This window comes from Aethalodelphis obliquidens, unplaced genomic scaffold (genome assembly GCF_003676395.1).
Source record: "Aethalodelphis obliquidens isolate GAN/ISIS:26980383/991018 unplaced genomic scaffold, ASM367639v1 scaffold54, whole genome shotgun sequence".
Classification (NCBI taxonomy): Eukaryota; Metazoa; Chordata; class Mammalia; order Artiodactyla; family Delphinidae; genus Aethalodelphis; species Aethalodelphis obliquidens.
The window spans coordinates 5,183,710-5,206,278 of NW_020837998.1; the positions used below are offsets into that span (position 1 = coordinate 5,183,710).

The 22,569-nt window shown below is 34.4% G+C and overlaps 1 protein-coding gene across 2 annotated transcripts in view; it reads left to right on the forward strand.

The window, feature by feature from the left end:
* Positions 1–22,569, forward strand: part of PCDH11X (protocadherin 11 X-linked) — a 736,726-nt gene that overhangs the window by 75,735 nt on the left and 638,422 nt on the right. Inside the window, exons 2-3 of one of the 2 annotated variants that reach the window (XM_027086066.1) lie at positions 9,749–12,235; positions 15,785–16,156. In XM_027086066.1, the coding sequence (XP_026941867.1) occupies positions 9,749–12,235; positions 15,785–15,829 (2,532 nt within the window). In that variant the 3' untranslated portion in view covers positions 15,830–16,156. Of the gene's footprint in view, positions 1–9,748; positions 12,236–15,784; positions 16,157–22,569 lie in introns of those variants that run through there. The other variant, XM_027086065.1, reaches the window with a different exon arrangement.

Here is a 22,569-nt window from a genome sequence, read left to right on the forward strand (position 1 = left end):
GTTTTTTCAGGAACCTCCATATTGTTCTCCATAGTGGCTGTATCAATTTACATTCCCACAGACAGTGCAAGAGGGTTCCCTTTTCTCCACACCCTCTCCAGCATTTATTGTTTGTAGATGTTTTGATGATGGCCATTCTGACCAGTGTGAGATGATATCGCATTATACTTTTGATTTGCATTTCTCTAATGATTAATGATGTTGAGCATTCTTTCATGTGTTTGTTGGTAATCTGTATATCTGCTTTGGAGAAATGTCTGTGTAGGTCTTCTGCCCATTTTTGGATTGCGTTGTTTGTTTTTTTTTTGATATTGAACTGCATGAGCTGAATATAAATTTTGGATATTAATCCTTTGCCAGTTGTTTCATTTGAAAATATTTTCTCCCTTTCTGAGGGTTCTCTTTTCATCTTGTTTATGGTTTCCTTTGATGTGCAAAAGCTTTTAAGTTTCATTAGGTCACATTTATTTATTTCTGTTTTTATTTCCATTTCTCTAGGAGGTGGGTCAAAAGGCTCTTGCTGTGATTTATGTCATAGAGTGTCCTGCCTGTTTTCCTCTAAGAGTTTGATAGCGTCTGGACTTACATTTAGGTCTTTAATCCATTTTGAGTTTCTTTTTGTGTATGGTGTTAGGGAGTGTTCTAACTTCATTCTTTTACATGTAGCTGTCCAGTTTTCCCAGCACCACTAATTGAAGAGGCTGTCTTTTCTCCATTGTATATTCTTGCTTCCTTTATCAAAGGTAAGGTGACCATATGTGCATGGGTTTATCTCTGGGCTTTCTATCCTGTTCCATTGATCTATATTTCTGTTTTTGTGCCAGTACCATACTGTCTTGATTACTGCAGCTTTGTAGTATACTCTGAAGTCCAGGTACCCGATTCCTCCAGCTCCATTTTTCTTTCTCAAAATTACTTTCACTAATCGGGGTCTTTTGTGTTTCCATACAAATTGTGTAAGTTTTTGTTATAGTTCTGTGAAAAATGCCACTGGTAGTTTGATAGGGATTGAATTGAATCTGTAGATTGCTTTGGGTAGTAGAGACATTTTCACAATGTTGATTTTTCCAATCCAAGAACATGGTATATCTCTCCATCTATTTGTATCATCTTTAATTTCTTTCATCAGTGTCTTATAATTTTCTGCATACAGGTCTTTTGTCTCCTTAGGTATGTTTTTTCCTAGGTATTTTATTCTTTTTGTTGCAATGGTAAATGGGAGTGTTTACTTAATTTCACTTCCAGATTTTTCATCATTAGTGTATATGAGTGCCAGAGATTTCTGTGCATTAATTTTATATCCTGCTACTTTACCAAATTCATTAATTAGCTCTAGTAGTTTTCTGGTAGCTTCTTTAGAATTCTCTATGTAAAGTATCATGTCATCTGCACACAGTGACAGATCTACTTCTTTTCCGATTTGGATTCCTTTTATTTCTTTTTCTCCTCTGATTGCTGTGGCTAAAACTTCCAAAACTTTGTTGAATAATAGTGGTGAGAGTGGGCAACCTTGCCTTGTTCCTCATCTTAGTGGAAATGGTTTCAGTTTTTCACCATTGAGGACAATGTTGGCTGTGGGGTTGTCATATACGGCCTTTATTATTTTAGGTATGTTCCCTCTATGCCTACTTGCTGGAGGGTTGTTATCATAAATGGGTGTTGAACTTTGTCAAAAGCTTTCTCTGCATCCATTGAGATGATCATATTGTTTTTCTCCTTCAATTTGTTAATATGGTGTATCACACTGATTGATTTGCGTATATTGAAGTATACTTGCATTCCTGGCATAAACCCCACTTGATCATGGTGTATGATCCTTTTAATGTGCTCTTGGTTTCTGTTTGCCAGTATTTTGTTGAGGATTTTTGCATCTATGTTCATCAGTGATATTGGCCTGTAGTTTTCTTTCTTTGTGACATCCTTGTCTGGTTTTGGTATCAGGTTGATGGTGGCCTTGTAGAATGAGTTTGGGAGTGTTCCTCCCTCTGCTATATTTTGGAAGACTTTGAGAAGGATAGGTGTTAGCTCTTCTCTAAATGTTTGCTAGAAATCGCCTGTGAAGCCATCTTGTCCTGGACTTTCGTTTGTTGGAAGATTTTTAATCACAGTTTCAATTTCAGTGCTTCTGATTGGTCTGTTCATATTTTCTATTTATTCCTAGTTCAGTCTCAGCAGGATGTGCATTTCTAAGAATTTGCCCATTTCTTCCAGGTTGTCCATTTTATTGGCATATAGTTGCTTGTAGTAATCGCACATGAATCCTTTGTATGTCTACAGTGTCAGTTGTTACTTCCCCATTTTCATTTCTAATTCTATTGATTTGAGTCTTCTCCCTTTTTTTCTTGATGAGTTTTGCTAATGGTTTGTCAATTTTGTTCATCTTCTCAGAGAACCAGCTTTCAGTTTTATTGATCTTTGCTATCATTTCCTTCATTTCTGATCTGATCTTTATGATTTCTTTCCTTCTGCTAACTTTGGGGTTTTTTTGGTTCTTCTTTGTCTAATTGCTTTAGGTGTAAGGTTAGGTTATTTATTCAAGATGTTTCTTGTTTCTTAAGGCAAGTTTGTATTGCTATAGGCTTCCCTCTTAGAATTCCTTTTGCTGAATCCCATTGGTTTTGGGTCATTGCGTTTTCATTGTCATTTTTTTCTAGGTATTTTTTGATTTCCTCTTTGATTTCTTCAGTGATCTCTTGGTTATTAAGTAGTGTAATGTTTAGCCTCCATGTGTTTGTAATTTTTACAGACTTTTCCTGTAATTGATATATAGTCTCATAGGGTTGTTGTCAGAAGAGATACTTGATACAATTTCAATTTTCTTAAATTTACCAAGGCTTGATTTGTGACCCAAGATATGATCTATCCTGGAGAATGTTCCATGAGCACTTGAGAAAAATGTGTATTCTGTTGTTTTTGGATGGAATGTCCTATAAATATCAATTAAGTCCATCTTGTTTAATGTATCATTTAAATTTGTTTCCTTATTTATTTTCCTTTTGGATGGTCTGTCCATTCGTGAAAGTGATGTGTTAAAGTCCCCTACCATGATTCTGTTACTGTTGATTTTCCCTTTTATGGCTGTTAGTATTTGCCTTTTGTATTGAGGTGCTCCTATGTTGGGTCCACAAATATTTACAATTGTTACATCTTCTTCTTGGATTGATCCCTTGATCATTATGTAGTGTCCTTCTTTGTCTCTTGTAATAGTGCTTGTTTTAAAGTCTATTTTGTATGATACGAGAACTGCTTCTCCAGCTTTATTTGATTTCCAATTGCATGGAATATCTTTTTCATCCCCTCATTTTCAGTCTGTATGTGTCCCTAGGTCTGAAGTGGGTCTCTTGTAGACAGCATATATATGGGTCTTGTTTTTGTATCCATTCAGCCAGTCTGTGTCTTTTGGTGGGAGCATTTAATCCATTCACATTTAAGGTAATTATCGATATGTATATTCCTATTACCATTTTCTTAATTGTTTTGGGTTTGTTATTGTAGGTCTTTTACTTCTCTCGTGTTTCCTGCCTACAGAAGTTCCTTTAGCATTTGCTCTAAAGCTGGTTTGGTTGTGCTGATTTCTCTTAGCTTTTGCTTGTCTGTAAAGTTTTTAATTTCTCCATCAAATCTGAATGAGATCCTTGCTGGATAGAGTAATCTTGGTTGTAGTTTTTTTCCCTTTCATCACTTTAAGTATGTCCTGCCACTCCCTTCCGACAGGGTTTCTCCTGAAGATCAGCTGTTAACGTTATGGGGATTCCCTTGCATGTTATTTGTTGTTTTTCCCTTGCTGCTTTTAATATTTTTTCTTTGTATTTAATTTTTGGTAGTTTGATTAATATGTGTCTTGGTGTGTTTCTCCTTGGATTTATCCTGTATGGGACTCTCTTTGCTTCCTGGACTCGATTAACTATTTCCTTTCCCATATTAGGGAAATTTTCAACTGTAATCTCTTCAAATATTTTCTCAGTCCCTTTCTTTTTCTCTTCTTCTTCTGGGACCCCTATAATTCGAATGTTGGTGCGTTTAATGTTGTCCAGGAGTCTCCTAGACTGTCATCATTTCTTTTCATTCTTTTTTCTTTATTCTGCTTTGCACTGGTTATTTCCACTCTTTTATCTTCCAGGTCACTTATCCGTTCTTCTGCCTCAGTTATTCTGCTATTGATTCCTTCTAAAGAATTTTTAATTTCATTTATTGTGTTGTTCATCATTGTTTGCTCTTTAGTTCTTCTAGGTCCCTGTCAAACATTTCTTGTATTTTCTCCATTCTCTTTCCAAGATTTTGGATGGTTGTTACTATCATTATTCTGAATTCTTTTTCAGGTAGACTGCCTATTTCCTCTTCATTTGTTAGGTCTGGTGGATTTTTACCTTGCTCCTTCATCTGCTGTGTGTTTCTTTGTCTTCTCATTTTGCTGAACTTACTGTGTTTGGTGTCTCCTTTTGGCAGGCTGCATGTTCGTAGTTCCCGTTGTTTTTGGTTTCTGCCTCCAGTGGCTAAGGTTGGTTCAGTGGGTTTTGTAGGCTTCCTGGTGGAGGGGACTAGTGCCTGTGCTCTGGTGGAGGAGGCTGCATGTTTTCTTTCTGGTGGGCAGGTCCACGTCTGGTGGTGTGTTTTGGGGTGTCTGTGACCTTATGATTTTAGGCAGCCTCTCTGCTAATGGGTGGCATTGTGTTCCTGTCTTGCTAATTGTTTGATATAGGGTGTCCAGCACTGTACCTTGCTGGTCGTTGAGTGGAGCTGTGTCTTGGCATTGAGATGGAAATCTCTGGGAGATTTTCATCGTTTGATATTATGTGGAGCTGGGAGGCCTCTGGTGGACCAATTTCCTGAACTTGGCTCTCCCACCTCAGAGGCACAGCCCTGACGCCTGGCTGGAGCACCAAGAGCCTGTCATCCACACGGCTCAGAAATAAATGGAGAAAAAAAAGAAAGAAAGAAAGCAAAAGATAAAATAATATTAAATTAAATTAAAAGGTTCTTAAAATAAAAAACAAAAAATAATTATTAAAACAATTTTAAGTAATTAAAAAAAAGAAAGAAAGAAGAGAAAAACCAAAGCAAAAAAAAAACAAATCCACCAATGATAACAAGCACTGAAAACTATACTAAAAAAAAAAAAAAAACAGACAGGCAGAACCCTAGGACAACTGGTAAAAGCAAAGGTATACAGACAAAATCACACAGAAGCATATGCATGCACACTCACAAAAAGAGAAAAAGGGGAAAAAAAATATATATGTATTGTTGTTCCCAAAGTCCACCTCCTCAATTTGGGATGATTCGTTCTCTATTCAGGTATTCCACAGATGCAGGGTACATCAAGTTGACTGTGGAGATTTATTCCGCTGCTCCTGAGGCTGCTGGGAGAGATTTCCCTTTCTCTTCTTTGTTCGCACAGCTCCTGTGGTTCAGCTTTGGATTTGACCCCGCCTCTCCGTGTAGGTCGCCTGAGGGCATGTGTTCTTCACTCAGACAGGACGGGGTTAAAGGAGCAGCTGCTTCAGGGGCTCTGGCTCTCTCAGGCCAGGGGGACGGAGGGGGATGGAGTGCGGGGTGAGCCTGCGGTGGCAGAGGCTGGCATGACGTTGCACCAGCCTGAGGCATGTCGGGTGTTCTCCCAAGGAAGTTGTCCCTGGACCATGAGACGGTGGCAGTGGCGGGCTGCACAGGCTCCCTGGAGGGGAGGTGTGGATAGTGACCTGTGGTTGCACACAGGCTTCTTGGTGGCTGCAGCAGCAGTCTTAGTGTCTCATGCCCGTCTCTGGGGTCCGAGCTGATAGCCACAGCTCACGCTTGTCCCTGGAGCTCCTTTAAGCAGCGCTCTTAATCCCCTCTCCTCGTGCACCAGGAAATAAACAGGCAAGAAAAGTCTCTTGCCTCTTTGGCAGTTCCAGACCTTTTGCCAGACCACCTCCCATCTAGCCGTGGTGCACTAACCCCTTCAGGCTGTGTTCACGCCGCCAACCCCAGTCCTCTCCCTGGGATCCGACTGAAGCCCGAGCCTCAGCTCCCAACCCCCACCCATCCCGGCGGGTGAGCAGACAAGCCTCTCGGGCTGGTGAGTGTTGGTTGGCACTGATCCTCTGTGCAGGAATCTCTCCACTTTTTCCTCTGCACCCCTGTTGCTGGGCTGTCCTCTGTGGCCCCGAAGCTTCCCCCATCCGCCACCCACAGTCTCCACCCGTGAAGGGGCTTCCTAGTGTGTGGAAACCTTTCCTCCTTCACAGCTCCCTCCCACTGGTGCAGGTCCCATCCCTATTCTTTTGTCTCAGTTTTTTCTTTTTTCTTTTGCCTTACCCAGGTACGTGGGGAGTTTCTTGCCTTTTGGGAGGTCTGAGGTCTTCTTCCAGAGTTCAGTAGGTGTTCTGTAGGAGTTGTTCCACATGTAGATGTATTTCTGATGTATTTGTGGGGAGGAAGGTGATCTCCATGTCTTACTCTTCTGCCATCTTCATGCCCACTCTGAAATTTAAATATGTAAACTAGGAAGTCATTTGTAGAGCTCTAAATATCTGAGTGGGGGTGGTATGCACAAAATCCCCTGACCTGAACATAGATTTTTATTAAAGAAAAATGTAACATCTGAGAACAGTCCAGTGCAATAGAACTTTGTGTAATAATGGACAAGTTCTATATCTGTGCTGTCCAATGCCATAGCCACTACTCAGATGTAGCTGTAAGAACTGAAATGTGGTTAGTGAGACTAAGGTACTGATTTTTTTATTTTATCTAATTATAATTAATTAAAATTTAAATGTAAATACTTGCGACTAATCGCTGTCATATTGGACAGAGCAGTCATAGAAGACAGAAGAGCAGTATGGACATTGTCCATTATCTTGTATGTATATCTCATTATCATCTTGAAAATTTGAAAAATCTATCTTTTAACATTACTGTCACGTCACATATAATAGTTAAGGACAGCAAACATGCTGTTCTTGGGTTTTTCAAGTGTCATAACCCTGCATTCATTTGCTTGGGAAAGCAAAGGTCAATGCAAAATTCAGGCAAACACATAAGACTAAGCTCTAAATATACAAACACAAAATACATAAACATAAATGAATAAAATTAAAAATTAAAACTAGCATATTCTTTTCCCTAGATGTATTATAGTCATAAATTAGATAATTGAGTCTGAAACTCAAGACCTTAAGTTATTCACTTGTTGTTTTTAGGCTATATTATATATGCTAGTTCCCCCTTATATAACCTCTAATAATTCTTTATAATCTACTTTTATAGCCCTTATTAAAAATGTAATTATTTTCAATTAACATAAATCTATTAGTATCAACATCAGTAGATACTTAGATTGCTATTGATTTTCCCTCATCTTAGCTAAAATTTAATTTCCATTACATTAGCAAAATATTTTTACTTACCACCATATCGCCAGTGCCTAGAAAAATGCTGTGACCATATTAGCCACTGAATATTGGCATGACAAGAATTAACAAAATTGTATTAAATGCCATGGATTTCTGTGAAGTTCAATTCAGAAGCTATTTTTTCTACCCATAGGTGAGACATTCCAGATTTGAACCTTCCTAAAGGCCTTTTGAAATATCATTACAAAAGTAAAATTATCATTAATCACTAAGTTTACCTAAATCAAATTATAATAGTAAATACTGTATGTATATTTAATATTACTGTTGTAAAATTCTTTTTTTTCTTAAAATAGATTTGTTAATTTTCACACTTGTAGATAGGTATTACATGAAAAATATTTTCCTTGGCAAAGAAAAGGCAAATTGTTTATTGGTTTATATAAGTAAAATATTAATAGAATGCTCATTTTAGTTTATGAATTAAAACTAAGATTAATACACATTGGTTACCTTGTAGGAAATTTTTTTTAATTACATTGAAGCAAAATGATGATTTTAATTAATATTTTTGAAATGCCACCTTAAATTTCATAATAAACATTTAATTCTTCCATCAAGATATATTATGGTCTGGATTTGAATAAAAGAGTAAGTGAATCTAAACACACACAAAAAATCCAAAAAATGCAGAAATATCTTCAAGCAATTCATGAGGAAAAATGTAGTTGTACTTAAGTACTGTACTAGATTTTATGTAAGCAATTATAACACTTTGATAAGTTATAAAAGATAATATGACCATATAATCTCACCATATATTCTAGTGGTCCCTGAAAACCTGATATCCTTCATTGGTTTCTAACATTTAGGATCTTATTTTAGAAACTGGTATGACAGAACAATGAGAAAAAACCCTCAGATGCTCTCCTGTTCACATAGATGGTATCTCAATAACTGATCTTCAGCACATGTCAGCAACTTTTATGTTAAAAAATATATTGAAGAATTAAAATTGTAGTGTGTGGTTATGTGTGTGTGTGTGTGTGTGCACGCATGTACGTGTGTACGTAAGGGTTCATAAATCACCTGTGTACTAGGAATCTTAAGATCTTCTGATCTTCACAGCCTCCAGTACCTTCTATCTTATTCATTTCTGTCAAAGTGCTACAGGTAACACTGGCTAGAACTGCACCTGAGAGCCAGTGAATGCTACTCCTCAATCAGCTATCAAGATCACTGTTTGTCTGTGTAGGGCTTATCTTATTGTAGTTCAGAGAAGGGACTTTAATTTTTTTTATTTCCTATTGATAAATTGGACTTTATCAAAATTATTTGACTATTTTAAAGACTTATACAAGAGTATGAGATCCTCTGTGTGCTGATAAACGATAGCACTTAAGAGAGCCCAAGCACTTTAAGAATTTTACAGTTTTATATTAATTGAACCACTTCCTTGAGGGTTTTGAGGGAAGCCAGAACCAGAGGAAACTGATTTTAAACATTCCTATAATCTGACTTTATAGGCATAAAGAAAATATAGGTACTGTTCCTATAGCTATATTTTGCAATTTGACATTTTGGCATGTTAGTTTCAGTCCATTGTGCGTGCTCATTAAAAAAAAAAATTAGAAGTTAAATAACATTGTTCTGTTAATCTCCAAGAAAATGTCTTTCTTTTTTGGCCAGGCCTCATGGCTTGCAGGATCTTATTTCTCCAACCAGGGATTGAACCTGGGCTCTGGCAGTGAAATCACCGAGTCCTAACCACTGGACCACCAGGGAATTCCCAGAAATTTCATTTTTAACACCTGTTTCTATAGGGGAAAAAAAGAAAGTCTGTGTATTTTACACAAGGTTTTATTCTTATCAGAGTTTGCATATTTTCTCCCTCTGCCAAAGTTATTAGCTGTATTTATTAGATGTGATATATGCACTTTTGTCTTGGATAAAGATTTTATACTTGATTGTTACTTCTGGTGGTGAAAAGGTGTCCTAGACAACTGAAATCTACAGTAAGATATTTTAATTCATTTGGAGTAACCATTTTTAATTCACTTATAAGTTCATTCACCATGTGAAACTTAGTGATAATTCTTTTTAAAATTCTACATACTTCTTCCTTTTGAAATCTTTAATAGTTCACATAAATGTTACATTTATCACCACAAAGTGCTACAACCTGAAAAGCGCTTAGAACATCTTCTAGCACAACTCTAATTTCACAAATGTGTAGAGATGTTAAGCATCTTGTTTGTGGTGACAATATTAGTTACTGACGAAGTTGGGACTTAGAACTCAAGTCTCTGGCACTTATTTCTGAGTTGAGCCTATGTCATATGACTTCAAGGAATTGAAAACTGGTCTCATTAAATAATAACATAAGCTAAAATGTTTCCTTCTATGTTTTCCAGGGTCAAAGTATTTTTGGGCTTGATGTTATTGAAACACCAGAAGGAGAGAAGATGCCACAATTGATAGTTCAAAAGGAGTTAGATAGGGAAGAGAAAGATACATATGTAATGAAAGTAAAGGTTGAAGATGGTGGCTTTCCTCAAAGATCCAGTACTGCCATTTTGCAAGTCAGTGTTGCTGATACAAACGATAACCGCCCAGTCTTCAAGGAGAATGAGATTGAAGTCAGTATACCAGAAAATGCTCCTGTAGGTACTTCAGTGACACAACTTCATGCCACAGATGCCGACATAGGTGAAAATGCCAGGATTCACTTCTATTTCAGCAATCTAGTCTCCAATATGGCCAAGAGGCTATTTCACCTCAACTCCACCAGTGGACTTATCACAATCAAAGAACCACTGGATAGGGAGGAATCACCAAACCACAGGTTACTGGTTTTGGCAAGTGATGGTGGATTGATACCAGCAAGATCAATGGTACTAGTAAATGTTACAGATGTCAATGATAATGTCCCATCAATTGACATAAGATATATCATCAATCCAATCAATGGCACTGTGGTTCTTTCAGAAAATTCTCCACTCAACACAAAAATTGCGCTCATAACTGTGACAGATAAGGATGCTGACCTTAATGGTAGGGTGACGTGCTTTACAGATCATGAAGTCCCTTTCAGGTTGAGGCCAGTATTCAGTAATCAGTTCCTCCTAGAGACTGCTGCATATCTTGACTACGAGTCCACAAGAGAATATGCTATTAAATTACTGGCTGCAGATGCTGGCAAACCTCCTTTGAATCAATCATCCATGCTCCTCATCAAAGTAAAAGATGAAAATGACAATGCTCCAGTTTTCACTCAGCCTTTCATAAGTCTTTCTGTTCCTGAGAATAACTCTCCTGGCACCCAGTTGACAAAAATAAGTGCAACGGATGCAGACACAGGGCATAATGCTGAGATAAACTACCTGCTTGGCATTGGTGCTCCATCTGAATTCAACCTGGATCGTCGTACAGGCATTCTGACTGCAGCGAAGAAACTGGATAGAGAAAAACAGGAAAAATATTCATTCACAGTTCTGGCAAAAGATAACGGGATGCCACCTTTAATAACCAATGCCACAGTCTTAGTGACTGTTCTTGATCAGAATGACAACAGTCCAATTTTCACTCACAATGAGTACAACTTCTATGTCCCAGAAAACCTTCCAAGACATGGCACAGTAGGACTAATCACTGTAACTGATCCTGATTATGGAGAAAATTCTGCAGTCACTCTCTCCATTTTAGACGCAAGTGATGACTTCACCATTGATCCACACACTGGTGTCATCCGACCGAATATTTCCTTTGATAGAGAAAAACAAGAATCTTATACTTTCTATGTAAAGGCTGAGGATGGTGGTAGGGTATCACGTTCTTCAACTGCCAAAGTCACCATAAATGTGGTTGATGTCAATGACAACAAACCAGTTTTTGTTGTCCCTTCTTCGAACTACTCCTTTGAATTGGTTCTGCCATCCACTAATCCAGGCACAGTGGTCTTCACGGTAGTTGCTGTTGACAATGACACTGGCATGAATGCAGAGCTTCATTACAGCATTGTAGGAGGAAACACAAAAGGTCTGTTTATGATTGACCAAACAACAGGCAACATTACACTGAAGGAGAAATGTGTCCTTGCAGACCTTGGTTTACACAAACTGGTAGTCAAAGTCAAGGACTTAGGACAACCTGATTCTCTCTTCAATGTTGTAAATGTTAATCTATTTGTGAATGAGTCAGTGACCAATGCTACACTGATTTATGAATTGGTGCGAAAAAACATTGAAACACCAGTGACCCAAAGTATTGAGACAGCTGATACATCCTCACCATCCAGTGACTATGTCAAGATCGTGGTTGCCATTGTTGCAGGCACCATAACTGTCATCCTTGTTATTTTCATCACTGCTGTAGTAAGATGCCGCCAATCACCACACCTTAAGGCTGCTCAGAAAAACAAGCAGAATTCCGAATGGGTTACTCCAAACCCAGAAAACAGGCAGATGATAATGATGAAGAAAAAGAAGAAGAAGCATACCCCTAAGAACTTGCTGCTTAACTTTGTTACTATTGAAGAAACTAAGGCAGATGATGCTGACAATGATGGAAACAGCGTCACACTAGACCTTCCCATTGAACTGGAAGAGCAAACCATGGGCAAGTACAACTGGGGCACTACACCTACTACTTTCAAGCCTGAAAGTCCTGATTTGGCCCGGCACTACAAATCTGCCTCTCCACAGCCTGCCTTCCAGATCCAGCCGGAAACTCCCCTGAATTCAAAGCACCACATCATCCAGGAACTGCCTCTTGATAACACCTTCGTGGGCTGTGATTCCATCTCCAAGTGTTCCTCCAGCAGTTCTGATCCCTACAGCGTTTCTGAGTGCAGCTATCCAGTGACAACTTTCAAGACCCCTGTGTCTGTACACACCAGACTGGTAGGTAATCCAAGTTTCTAAGTAACCTTTCTAATTTTATATTTTTTAATTATTTTCAGTTGAACTAGGACTTTACAGAATCTACTGACTCAACATGGGATCAAAATGTTCTGCAGAAGTATCTGAATAGATATATGGATTCATTTTAAGTTTGGTAGAAAATCAGAACAAAATGACTCCTGATTGGAGGAAAATTGGGTGAGGAATGATGATTATAATAGGGACAGTGTTGTCTGTAGATGGCAGTATGACACTTCTTGCTAGAGAATATACTGGAAAAACTCCAAAATAAAGGGTCATGGCACTGTCCTCAGTACAATTGTGTGCATGAGGATCAAAACAGTCATGGCTAGATACATCACAGTAAAGCCTCTTGGAATCTGATAAACAGGTCTTAATACTTAATGGTATTGAGAGTTCCAGCTTCACTTGGAAAAATCTGTGTCTACCCAAGATAATCAAATAGCATAAAGATATCCCCCCTACCTACCATTCCTCTAAACCCCCACAATGAAAAGAGAGTGTCATTTCCAGATTAGGAACTCACCATTATTCTGGTTCATAAATCTGTATTAACACAATGTAGCAAGAATGGGATTAGGAAAATGAAGTCATGCTACTCACTCTCACCTTCAAGCCAGAGAATGAAATATATATGAGATCTCTACTTTAGATATCCATTTGAGTATCTGCATATTCATGCAAGGTATTAAGAACCCTTCAGGAGACATTCTTAAGAGATAATGACTTTTTGAAAATGAAATATTATTGCTTTCTCTAATGGGCCTGAAGGAAACTATGCACATTTTAAGACCCAAGATATCTGTATACAATAATTTAAAACCCATTAAATTTATGAAAACAAGAGTTTATACAGTCTTTTTTATCTGTATTCCATGGAGAAATGAATTAAAATGTATCTAGAAATTCATAACTAAAGTAAATGATTTAAGTATTTTTATTTCCTTAATAAAGTCAAGTGATAGAATTTATCTACATTTTTTCTCTGGAAGTTATACAGCATGTTGATTTTATAATTTCATCTGTGTTACTCTTAAGAAGGTCTTCATATCAGTTTCAGTGAATAAAACTTTTGAAAACCTATTTAGGCTTAATTAAATAGTAGTAATGTGAAAGTCAGAATAGGTTTCCTCTCACCAAATTTAGAGATATTAGAGAAGTCTATCAGGATTCAAAATAACAATGAAAATAATTTACCATAATTTAGGAAATGCTTTTAAGAATTGAGGTCACTCATGGATTTGCATAGTTAAATTATACAATAACGTTAACTTTTCTCTCTTAATCACACAGTGAAAGTAAGATACTAATTCAGTTGTGGGTGCATTTTTGTTACAATAGGTTCATAATTATGCTATCGCAAACGGTAAAATAGAACCCTACTCTCTTTATGGCGAGTTTCTGTTATGCTTTGAATGAGTTTATAGGGCAGTGGTTATTTCTACAGTTTACATGAGCCTCATGGTTTCTGACCAAGGTGGATCTTAAATGGGTGGCAAACATAACAGATGCCGAATATCTCATCATGGTATATTTTTGTTTTTATTTAACTATTAAAAAGGGTGCTCTCATTTTCTAATTCTCATTGCTATCATCCGGTTTTTTGGAAACATTTCTCAACAAAAAAGTATTCTTTATGAATAGCACTTTATGTGTGTTGTATATCCTAATAGCACTTTTCCCAGGGCTAAATTTGTGACTCACTTAAAAATCTATACAAAGGGTGGGGTTTGTGAATTACTTTTGCAGAGCATCATTTTTAATAGATTGGCTTGTGAAGTTAGTTAGAAGAGCAAATTCTGGTTTCAACTGTTTTTGAAAGCATGGAAATGTTTTAAGAGCTAGACTTATTTTACATGAGGACATGAACATACAGTAAGTAAGGCATAGATGAAGGAAAATATTGAAGTGTTTTCCAAATATCTTCCTCTTTTATTGCTTTTTTTGATATTTTGTAATCCTGAGAAAGTCGATAAAATTAATAACTTTTTCATTCGGGTATTTTATTTTATTTAGCTAAGAAATTTTTTCCTAAACACAGAACAGTAACTTCATGAGATAGGCAAAATAAGGAAAGTAAATGCTAATGAGAATAAATTCTTGGTTATCATTCGGTTTTTATTAGCTAAAAGGAGTATCTTAGAATCAGTGGGTTCTCAGATGACTTATTCTATTTTTTCTCATCTTAAAAAAATAGGTAAATTGTATATTTTATGTCATTGGTTCACAGATGTTTCAGATTAATTACTAAATATCTTCTGGACATGAATTGGTGAACTTAGGCAGACTAATGTGACACTAAAAATAATTTGAATCCTTGTATTTTGTGCTACATTTGCAATGTTCTTCACCCTTTCTGTATACGCTTCGATTTCTGATTAACACCAGGAGAGGCATCTTATATTCAGTGATGTTGGAGAATGCGAAAAAGTTAAGTGAGCACTGAAAAAGAACTCGTGTATTTATAAAAATTCAAATACAGTAGGTGTCTTCTTTTTAAAGAAACATCATACAAAATGAGGAAAAGTGTCAGACAGTAAAATAAAAATTCATTGTTCCTTAAAGAAATTCTGACAGTGGAATAAAATATTACTGTTATCAGAAGGCAGAATTATATTCAATTGATTTTAAACAAAGTGAGAAATATGTTTTCAAAAGGAGGGTTTAGGGTGATATTTCTGTTTAGTTCATTACTCATCTGAATAGAAATATGAAAGTGAAGAAATTAAATGGTTCTAGGAGGCAGTAAGATATAAGGGAATTTATAAAAACGTTCATGTTTTTAAAAAGGGAATCAAATACTTTCTATAGTTTTTTTTTTTTTCTGACTCGTGTTCTGAAAAAATATGGAACATTCATTAGATAGAAACGTATCTATTGCACAAAACCATTTATACCTGGGGAATATGAGGATCCTCTTTGATATAAATTTTTACAAGTATTCTGGAAGGCATTTTTGTATGCATATATTATAGTAGAAATTAAAACATGAAATGTAAAAGATGATCTTACAGTGTACTTTAAATTAACGTCTTTCAGAGCAAGCAGATAGTGTTTGGTGCGATTCTAGAAAAACAATAAGAATAATCATTTTAGAATCAATTTTGATAATTGTTGTATAAAAGAGATACAATGCCAAAACGAAATCTTGCTTAACACAGTTCTTCCATTAAAATATTGTGAAGACTATACATCTGAAAAATAGGGGAACAAAAATGAACTTATTATTTGGAAAGGGCCTTCTGTGTACAAGTCACTGTCTTAGTCATGTATTTGAGGTACTTCATTTCAAAAAGAAATAATTCATGGTTACATGAGTGTAGGTATTATACATGGATTCAAAATGGTAAGAGGAGTCTGAGTTAGCTTGGAATAGGCTTGGTATTTACTACTGTTACATTCCATAACCTTGATATTGTGCATCTGTATTTTAGCAATGTGAATTTTAGCCATGTAGCATGCTTGGCAACTAAGACTCCTAGAACACAACCATCTGATTTTGATAACATGTTATTTTTCTTGTCCTAGACTGATTCCAGGACATCAACTATTGAAATCTACAGTGAGATATAACTTTCTAGGAACAACATAATTCTATTCCCCTTCCAAAAAACTCCAATGATTTGTGATTTCAAAATTTGGCTAAGATCATTTAGCTTGTAATCTGGATTTCCCACTATAAAAGCAAGCAAAACAAAAACCACCTTAAAAAATATGTCCCACTGAACCCCATGCTTACTTTAGCTGTAATCTTGCAATCGAAATTTTAAATTTGTGGAAGAAACAGTGCAGTGTGATAAAAAAAAAAGTTTTATCATGCTGTTTCTCGATTTGCTTCCTCTGAATGCCAACAAGTGTGATGTAATATAATATGTCTTGATGTACAAACTGATGGTTAATGTATCAATCATGAAACATGGAATTACTTGCCCTGTCTGATTGCTGAAGAATTTAAACATCATCTGCGGGAGTTTGGAAGTGAAGCTGAACTATCCAAGCTACCCTCTGAAAGGTATCCAAGGGCAAGAGATTTTCTTTAATATCAAAAATACAAACAGCAACAACAAAAAAAACCACTTTAGATCATTTTTTGGAAAATATTCACTACTATAGTGTTGTTGAGAAAATAATTATAATTATCCATCACTCTGCTGAAAAGTTAGATGATATAAAATAATTTTAATGGGTTTTTATGTTGATTGTAATCATGTTGTTTCACTACTTTAATCATTAAAAAAATATTTTTGTTGTAATCATGTTTCTTTTTTTCTATAAATACTGTAAAAGAAAGAGGTTTTTTTTTTTTTTTCTATTTTTATCTATCAAAAGAAGAATGTAAAGTTCTTTATACTCCCTGATATTTTGGGGAAAAAAAGTACTGATGTTTCTTATATAGTGAAATATAATTCCATTCATATGTGAGTAGAGACAAGGATTTAAATAGTATATTTTGAAAGATTTTATCTTAATTTTGAAACTACCTAAGAAAATATAAGCTACTAGAGTCAAACAGCTAAATAGATCTACATAATTTCTCTGGCATTAAATTACTGAATATATTTCATTGATTTGAGTAATTTGGCCTTTAACTCATTCTTCACAATATGTTGATTAATCAGTTTCTTACACAAATGACTAAATGCGTCAAATTTGGTGTACATTAAATGTATTAAGGAAAGAATGTTGTGTCCCAATTTTACATTGTATTCTTTAAGCTGCTTATGACTTACTAAAAGTACTAACAGAATTTTTTTAAAAGCACAATTTCTTGGGGCTAAGAGGGAGTATAAAGGACCTTTATAATCACAACATAAGATATGTTTCCTGGATTCTCTTTCAAATGCTTCATTGTGTATCATTTTACCTAGCAAAGTGTGGACAGGATTTGGTCTATTATGTATGTGCATTAAATTAGTGTATTATTTAAAGTGTTCCTTGCTGTAAAGGTATTTAGAAGAGGCTTATGCTCTATTTAGCATTTCAAATTAGTGTAATTCTTGGATATTTAATATATAGGCAATATTTTTTAAAGATTTCTGTTAAAATTTAGCATTCCCATTTACTCAGTACAGAATCTCTGGTACCTCCAATAATGTCAAGTTCCTTGAACATGCTTGCTATCTGGCTTTTTAAACATTACTTAGTTAATTATAATGACTGTAAGTGTAACTGTTTTACTGGTAATGAGAAATGTCATGTAAATTATAATATTGTATTACATACTTATAAACAACTATTGTAGAAAAATACTTAAAATTAAATTTTACCTTTGTGAAAGTTACTCATATAGAGTAACTTTATAATCTCTCCCCTATTTCTTCCTGATAAATTAAATATTTCAGTTTAATTCAAATCATTTCAAGGAATGTCAAAATTTAGCCAACTTATTATACCTCTAGAGTCAGTGCCCTGCAGGTACAAAGACGTACTAAGAGTAGGAGTTTCCAAAATCCATAGTCTCACTTAATTGTGAAAAAAATTATGATGCCCAAGAAAATGAATCAGTACTTCACATATCCCATGATAAACTAGTGTGGCTTCATGACCATTTGTATATGTAATTATTATATAAATGCATTTTAAATGCTTGTGTCATGACCACCCTGGTCTCTGCTTTTCCACACATTCTGTGAGCTAGAGGAGAATACTTCATTTTTCTTCTGCTTCAGTGACCCTTTCCTTTAGGCCTGTGATAAGAAAAACTCCTAATCACTCCTTTGTATATATGAAGATGAAAATGTCTTGAAACAGTTACCCAGAATCTCTTTTAAAAATTCCTCAGTATTTTTATGGGGGTCATCTTTGCAGAAGATGAAAATAGAAACTTTATTTTTAAAGCTGCAAGTGATTCTTCTCAGAATATAATTTCTGTGAGAAAGGAACTTCTGAATTGATTTCCTTCCTGCTCTTTGAGGCTAAAATATTTACCCATATAAACCAATGATGATTGAGGTTTAACTGTATCTAAACTTCAGCCATAGATGAAAATGGATTCTACTTTTGATTATTAACTACCCTTGGTCGGTCCTTTGCTTATGCTTGAGGAAATAATATTAACATTTGAGAACAGTATGGACGGCATTGAAACGAATTTTCCACAAAAGCCAGAGAGGACAAAATTATATATTTTCCTGTTGGTTCTTTCTTATCAGTTGATTTGATGATACTTTTAATTTAATTATTGGTGTTATTACATGTTTGGCTTACAAGGTCTCAGATATCTTCCCATCTCTTGTATTGGTGTTAATGGACTCTTAGAATATTCTCAATGAAGTGTCCTTGATGGTCTCTCTTGTTCTTATTCTAGTCAGTGAATAGAGGAAAACAGAGGGAAAGGAAATCTTAAGACTAGTCAGCAAAGAAAGTTTTAGGGATTACCTAATCGATTAACTACAATGTGCTGTATACTTTCATACCTGTAAACACTCGAAGGAGTATTATTTTCTTTTGATTAAAATCCAAAGTGCATAAATTGAAAAAAATTGCTGAAATACATTTCCTCATTTTACATTAAATATAAAAGTTTATTTTTGGAAATAAGGTATTCAAGCTATTACATTTCTTAAGTTATTTTTATTTTCAATGATTTAAATTGAAAATTTTATAGAACAGTTTTAATTCTATCCATTAATTAATCTTTTATGTATACTTCTGTTTTCTCTGCTGACCATCCTGTTCACATTATCAATGTGAACTCATATACTTTAGAATAACTTTTAAAAGCTGAATTTAGATTCAATCAGTCATTATTTCATGCAATATTTACTAATCTTTTCATTTCAAAACAATACTGACACATTTTACAATTTTTTCACCTGCACTCGTCACTGTTTAATTAGATTTTGTAATTGTCCGTCTAGCTAGGTGTGATTTGAAGCCTGATCTCAACAGAAGTGCTACAGGACAAGCAGAGCTTAAGTAATCTTATATGAACTTAATCTACACTGTGTAAATGCTTCCTATAGGTGCTCTTGTGTAATAGACTTTTTTCTTTAGGATTTGCTTAGTTTCTGTCTATTTTTATTGTTTAGATTTAGGTTTCTAGCATATTCAAAGGTGCTGTGATAATATAAAGCTGTATGTGTTGTATATAATTATTATTTTTAAAAAGAACTGAAGTTCAATTTGTTTTTTCATGCATTATGTGTGTTCATACATAACATCCGTGGTTTTATGTGGTATTTAGAATTAGGAGTATACTTTTTAAAATTGTAGAGTAGTCATAGGCCTTTATTTTTATTGCACAATGCAATATACATTTGTTGTAGAAAATTTAGGAAATTGTAGATAGATTTTAACTGTATCTATGAAAATTTGATGAAGAATTTTAAAACTATTTGTTTTTCCTTCAGGCTATACCAGTAAGTTTTTCTTTATAATTTACTTAGTAATTCTGTTTAACCTTTGGAAGTGGTGCACTTTAAAATTACAGAAGTATTCTTCTCTTTTTATATTATAAACTATACATGCAGGATTTTTTACACATAGTGGTAATTGACTTAATTATTATGCATATTGTTTATTTTTATAGATGTATGATTAGACAAATTTATGAAATAGTTGAGTCTGATTAGTTTATAGTATACTGAAGGGAATACTATATATCTCCACCACGAGACTAATCTGCCCTCAGTGAAAATATCAAGTCTTGATGAAAAAGCTTTTCCGTTAAAAAGAATGCCATCTAAATATCTGCCAAAAGTTCCCCTAGAATGAACAACTAAGTTATCTATTATAATTATTTCTAAAAAGCCTCATAACCAATTTTTACCTTTTGCAAATTCTAGATATTCTCAATTAAAATTGTATTAACTCTCCCGTTTCAACTGATTAATTACATTTAATTATCCACACATACACTGGTGCTATCCAGTTAGGAGTAAATCTTTTTCTGTGAAGTGAAAAAAATCACATTCTATTAGGTTTCAGATAGTCAAATTGACATAATAATGGAAATGAAGTACTTCAATGGATATTCTAGAAATATATGCACTTTTCTCCCTTGTCCTGGAGCCTTATATTTATTAACTATTCACTGATTTACTTCATAAATGTCATTCTCTTAGAAATGCACTTTAAAAACATTTTCATTTTTTGTCTTAACACTTGGTAAAAACATTAGATAACAAAATAATACTTTCATTAGATACTTAGAGAAAATTTGAATAATACCACTTTTACTCTCTTTGGTGGTAGTAGAAGTAAACAAATGTGCAATACTGGTGAAAAATATTATTTTCAGAAATCCACAAAATAAACTTTAAAATGTATTTACTCATATTACTACATATCAGTTTTAACCTCAGATTCAAAATCAACACAGACCACTATTTCAATGATACTTTAAACAGAATTGCTCATAAACACTATCACCTTACACAAAAACATTTCCCGTAATTCAAGTATATAGCTCAAATAGTTGTTCAGTGTCACAACCTCGAAGTAATTAAACACACACACACACACACACACACACACACAAGGACAAATTTGATCAGCTCTTTTGGTATGTAAACACAGACCTAGTCTCATATTCAAGGTGGGAAAAAACACACAAAAATGGAATTGCATGGATGCTGGAAAACTAATCTATGAACTGCTAAATGAGAGATTATATTTCATTACTAATTTTATTTATTTGATCACTCATTCAGAGCTATGTATTGAGTGCCTTTTTTGTAGATAATTATATACATTATTTATGAAGTTCAGATTGAATAAGTACATATTTTTCACACAAATATAGTTATTAAAGAGAAGGTGCTGAGTTCTCTTCCCGATAGGTATCATAGTTTTGTCTACGTGATACTAAAACATCTGGAGGCAAAATACAATTTTTCACTGAATATGGGGATATTTTGTCTACCTGAAAAAATTGACTCCATAAAGACGCAGACTTTATCTAGTACTACAAAATGATATTATAATAGTTTCATTTTAGATAGGAAAAAAGAATTTGACATGCTATATAAAGTTAACATTATCTGAACTAGAGCAATTGATAACGTTTAACAACAAAATTCTACATGGTGCTACAATTCAACTTTACGTATATAAATTTGATTTGTTTGTAAGACTATACACACATTTATTTCAAAATGCACACAAACTGTAGAAATGATGAGGTACATACAATTATGTCATTTTAGGTGTGAGACTTAAAAGACAACCATACCAAACTCTTAAAATTAAGAGACCTAATTGTGAGTCTAGAGGAAAATTCATTTTAATTTGATGTTTATGTAATTCTAAAACAGTGGGATTAAAATGGGCTAGCGTATGTATAAGCATACATATGTTTACGTATATGTGTGTATATTTATGTTTTTCAAATTTCTAGCAGAAAAAAGTAACATAAACTTTATACTAAAGACAATGTGTTCACAGATCATACATCTATATTTACAATGTTATTCTCTGTTCTTTTAAACTTATGCCTCACTTCCAAACTTTAATCATCCTTTATCCCTTATATCACCCTACATAGCACCTTTTATTTAAAAAAAAACTTGTCACATTCACTGCATTCTGAATATGTGCTCATGTGTTTTTTACTTTCAAATTATTTTACCTCTAATGTAACTGCAGTACTTCTCTTCATAAAATTTCCCTGTTTTCTGAAAGATCACAGATCCAGTAACACTAAATTATACATTAAAAATTAAACTATTTTTTCTATCTAATTACCAGTGTAGATTCTACTTCTTTTCCACACAAAAAAGCTAAGATAAATTTGCCTTCAGTAATAGTCAACTTCTGCTCAGTTGGCATAACTAAAACATATATAAAATAATCCATTAAAATAATTATTTTTATTTGCATTAATACCTTATTTAATTTTAATACCACTGAAACCAAAAAAAAGATAAGTAATTCTCTGTTAGTGCTCTGTACAATGTCAGATTTTCAGTTTCATAAGTCTGCAACTTTGTGGGTTTATGTTTCCATCAAAGGCTAAGATATGAATTTGCCATAATCATGTACATGCATACATACTTATCTATGTATGTGTATACACACATACACTTTTATAAACAGCTTGGTGTGAACTATGGATTGACATAAATCATGGAAATATTAGTGAGGATAGATTCAGTTTTTAGATTGGGTAATGTGTACAATTTATTATCATTTCTGGTTTTGAGTGGAGCTAGTACTACGAACTGCCATTGAAGAAAAGCTGTGTAAAGTAACATTAAAATTGTGAAGATTTAAAATACAAGAGCAGTCACAGTCACTCTTAAAATTTTGTTTTTGCTTTGTTATTTGTAGCTGTAATTTTAAAAAAGAATAAACAGGTTTTTGTGTGAATA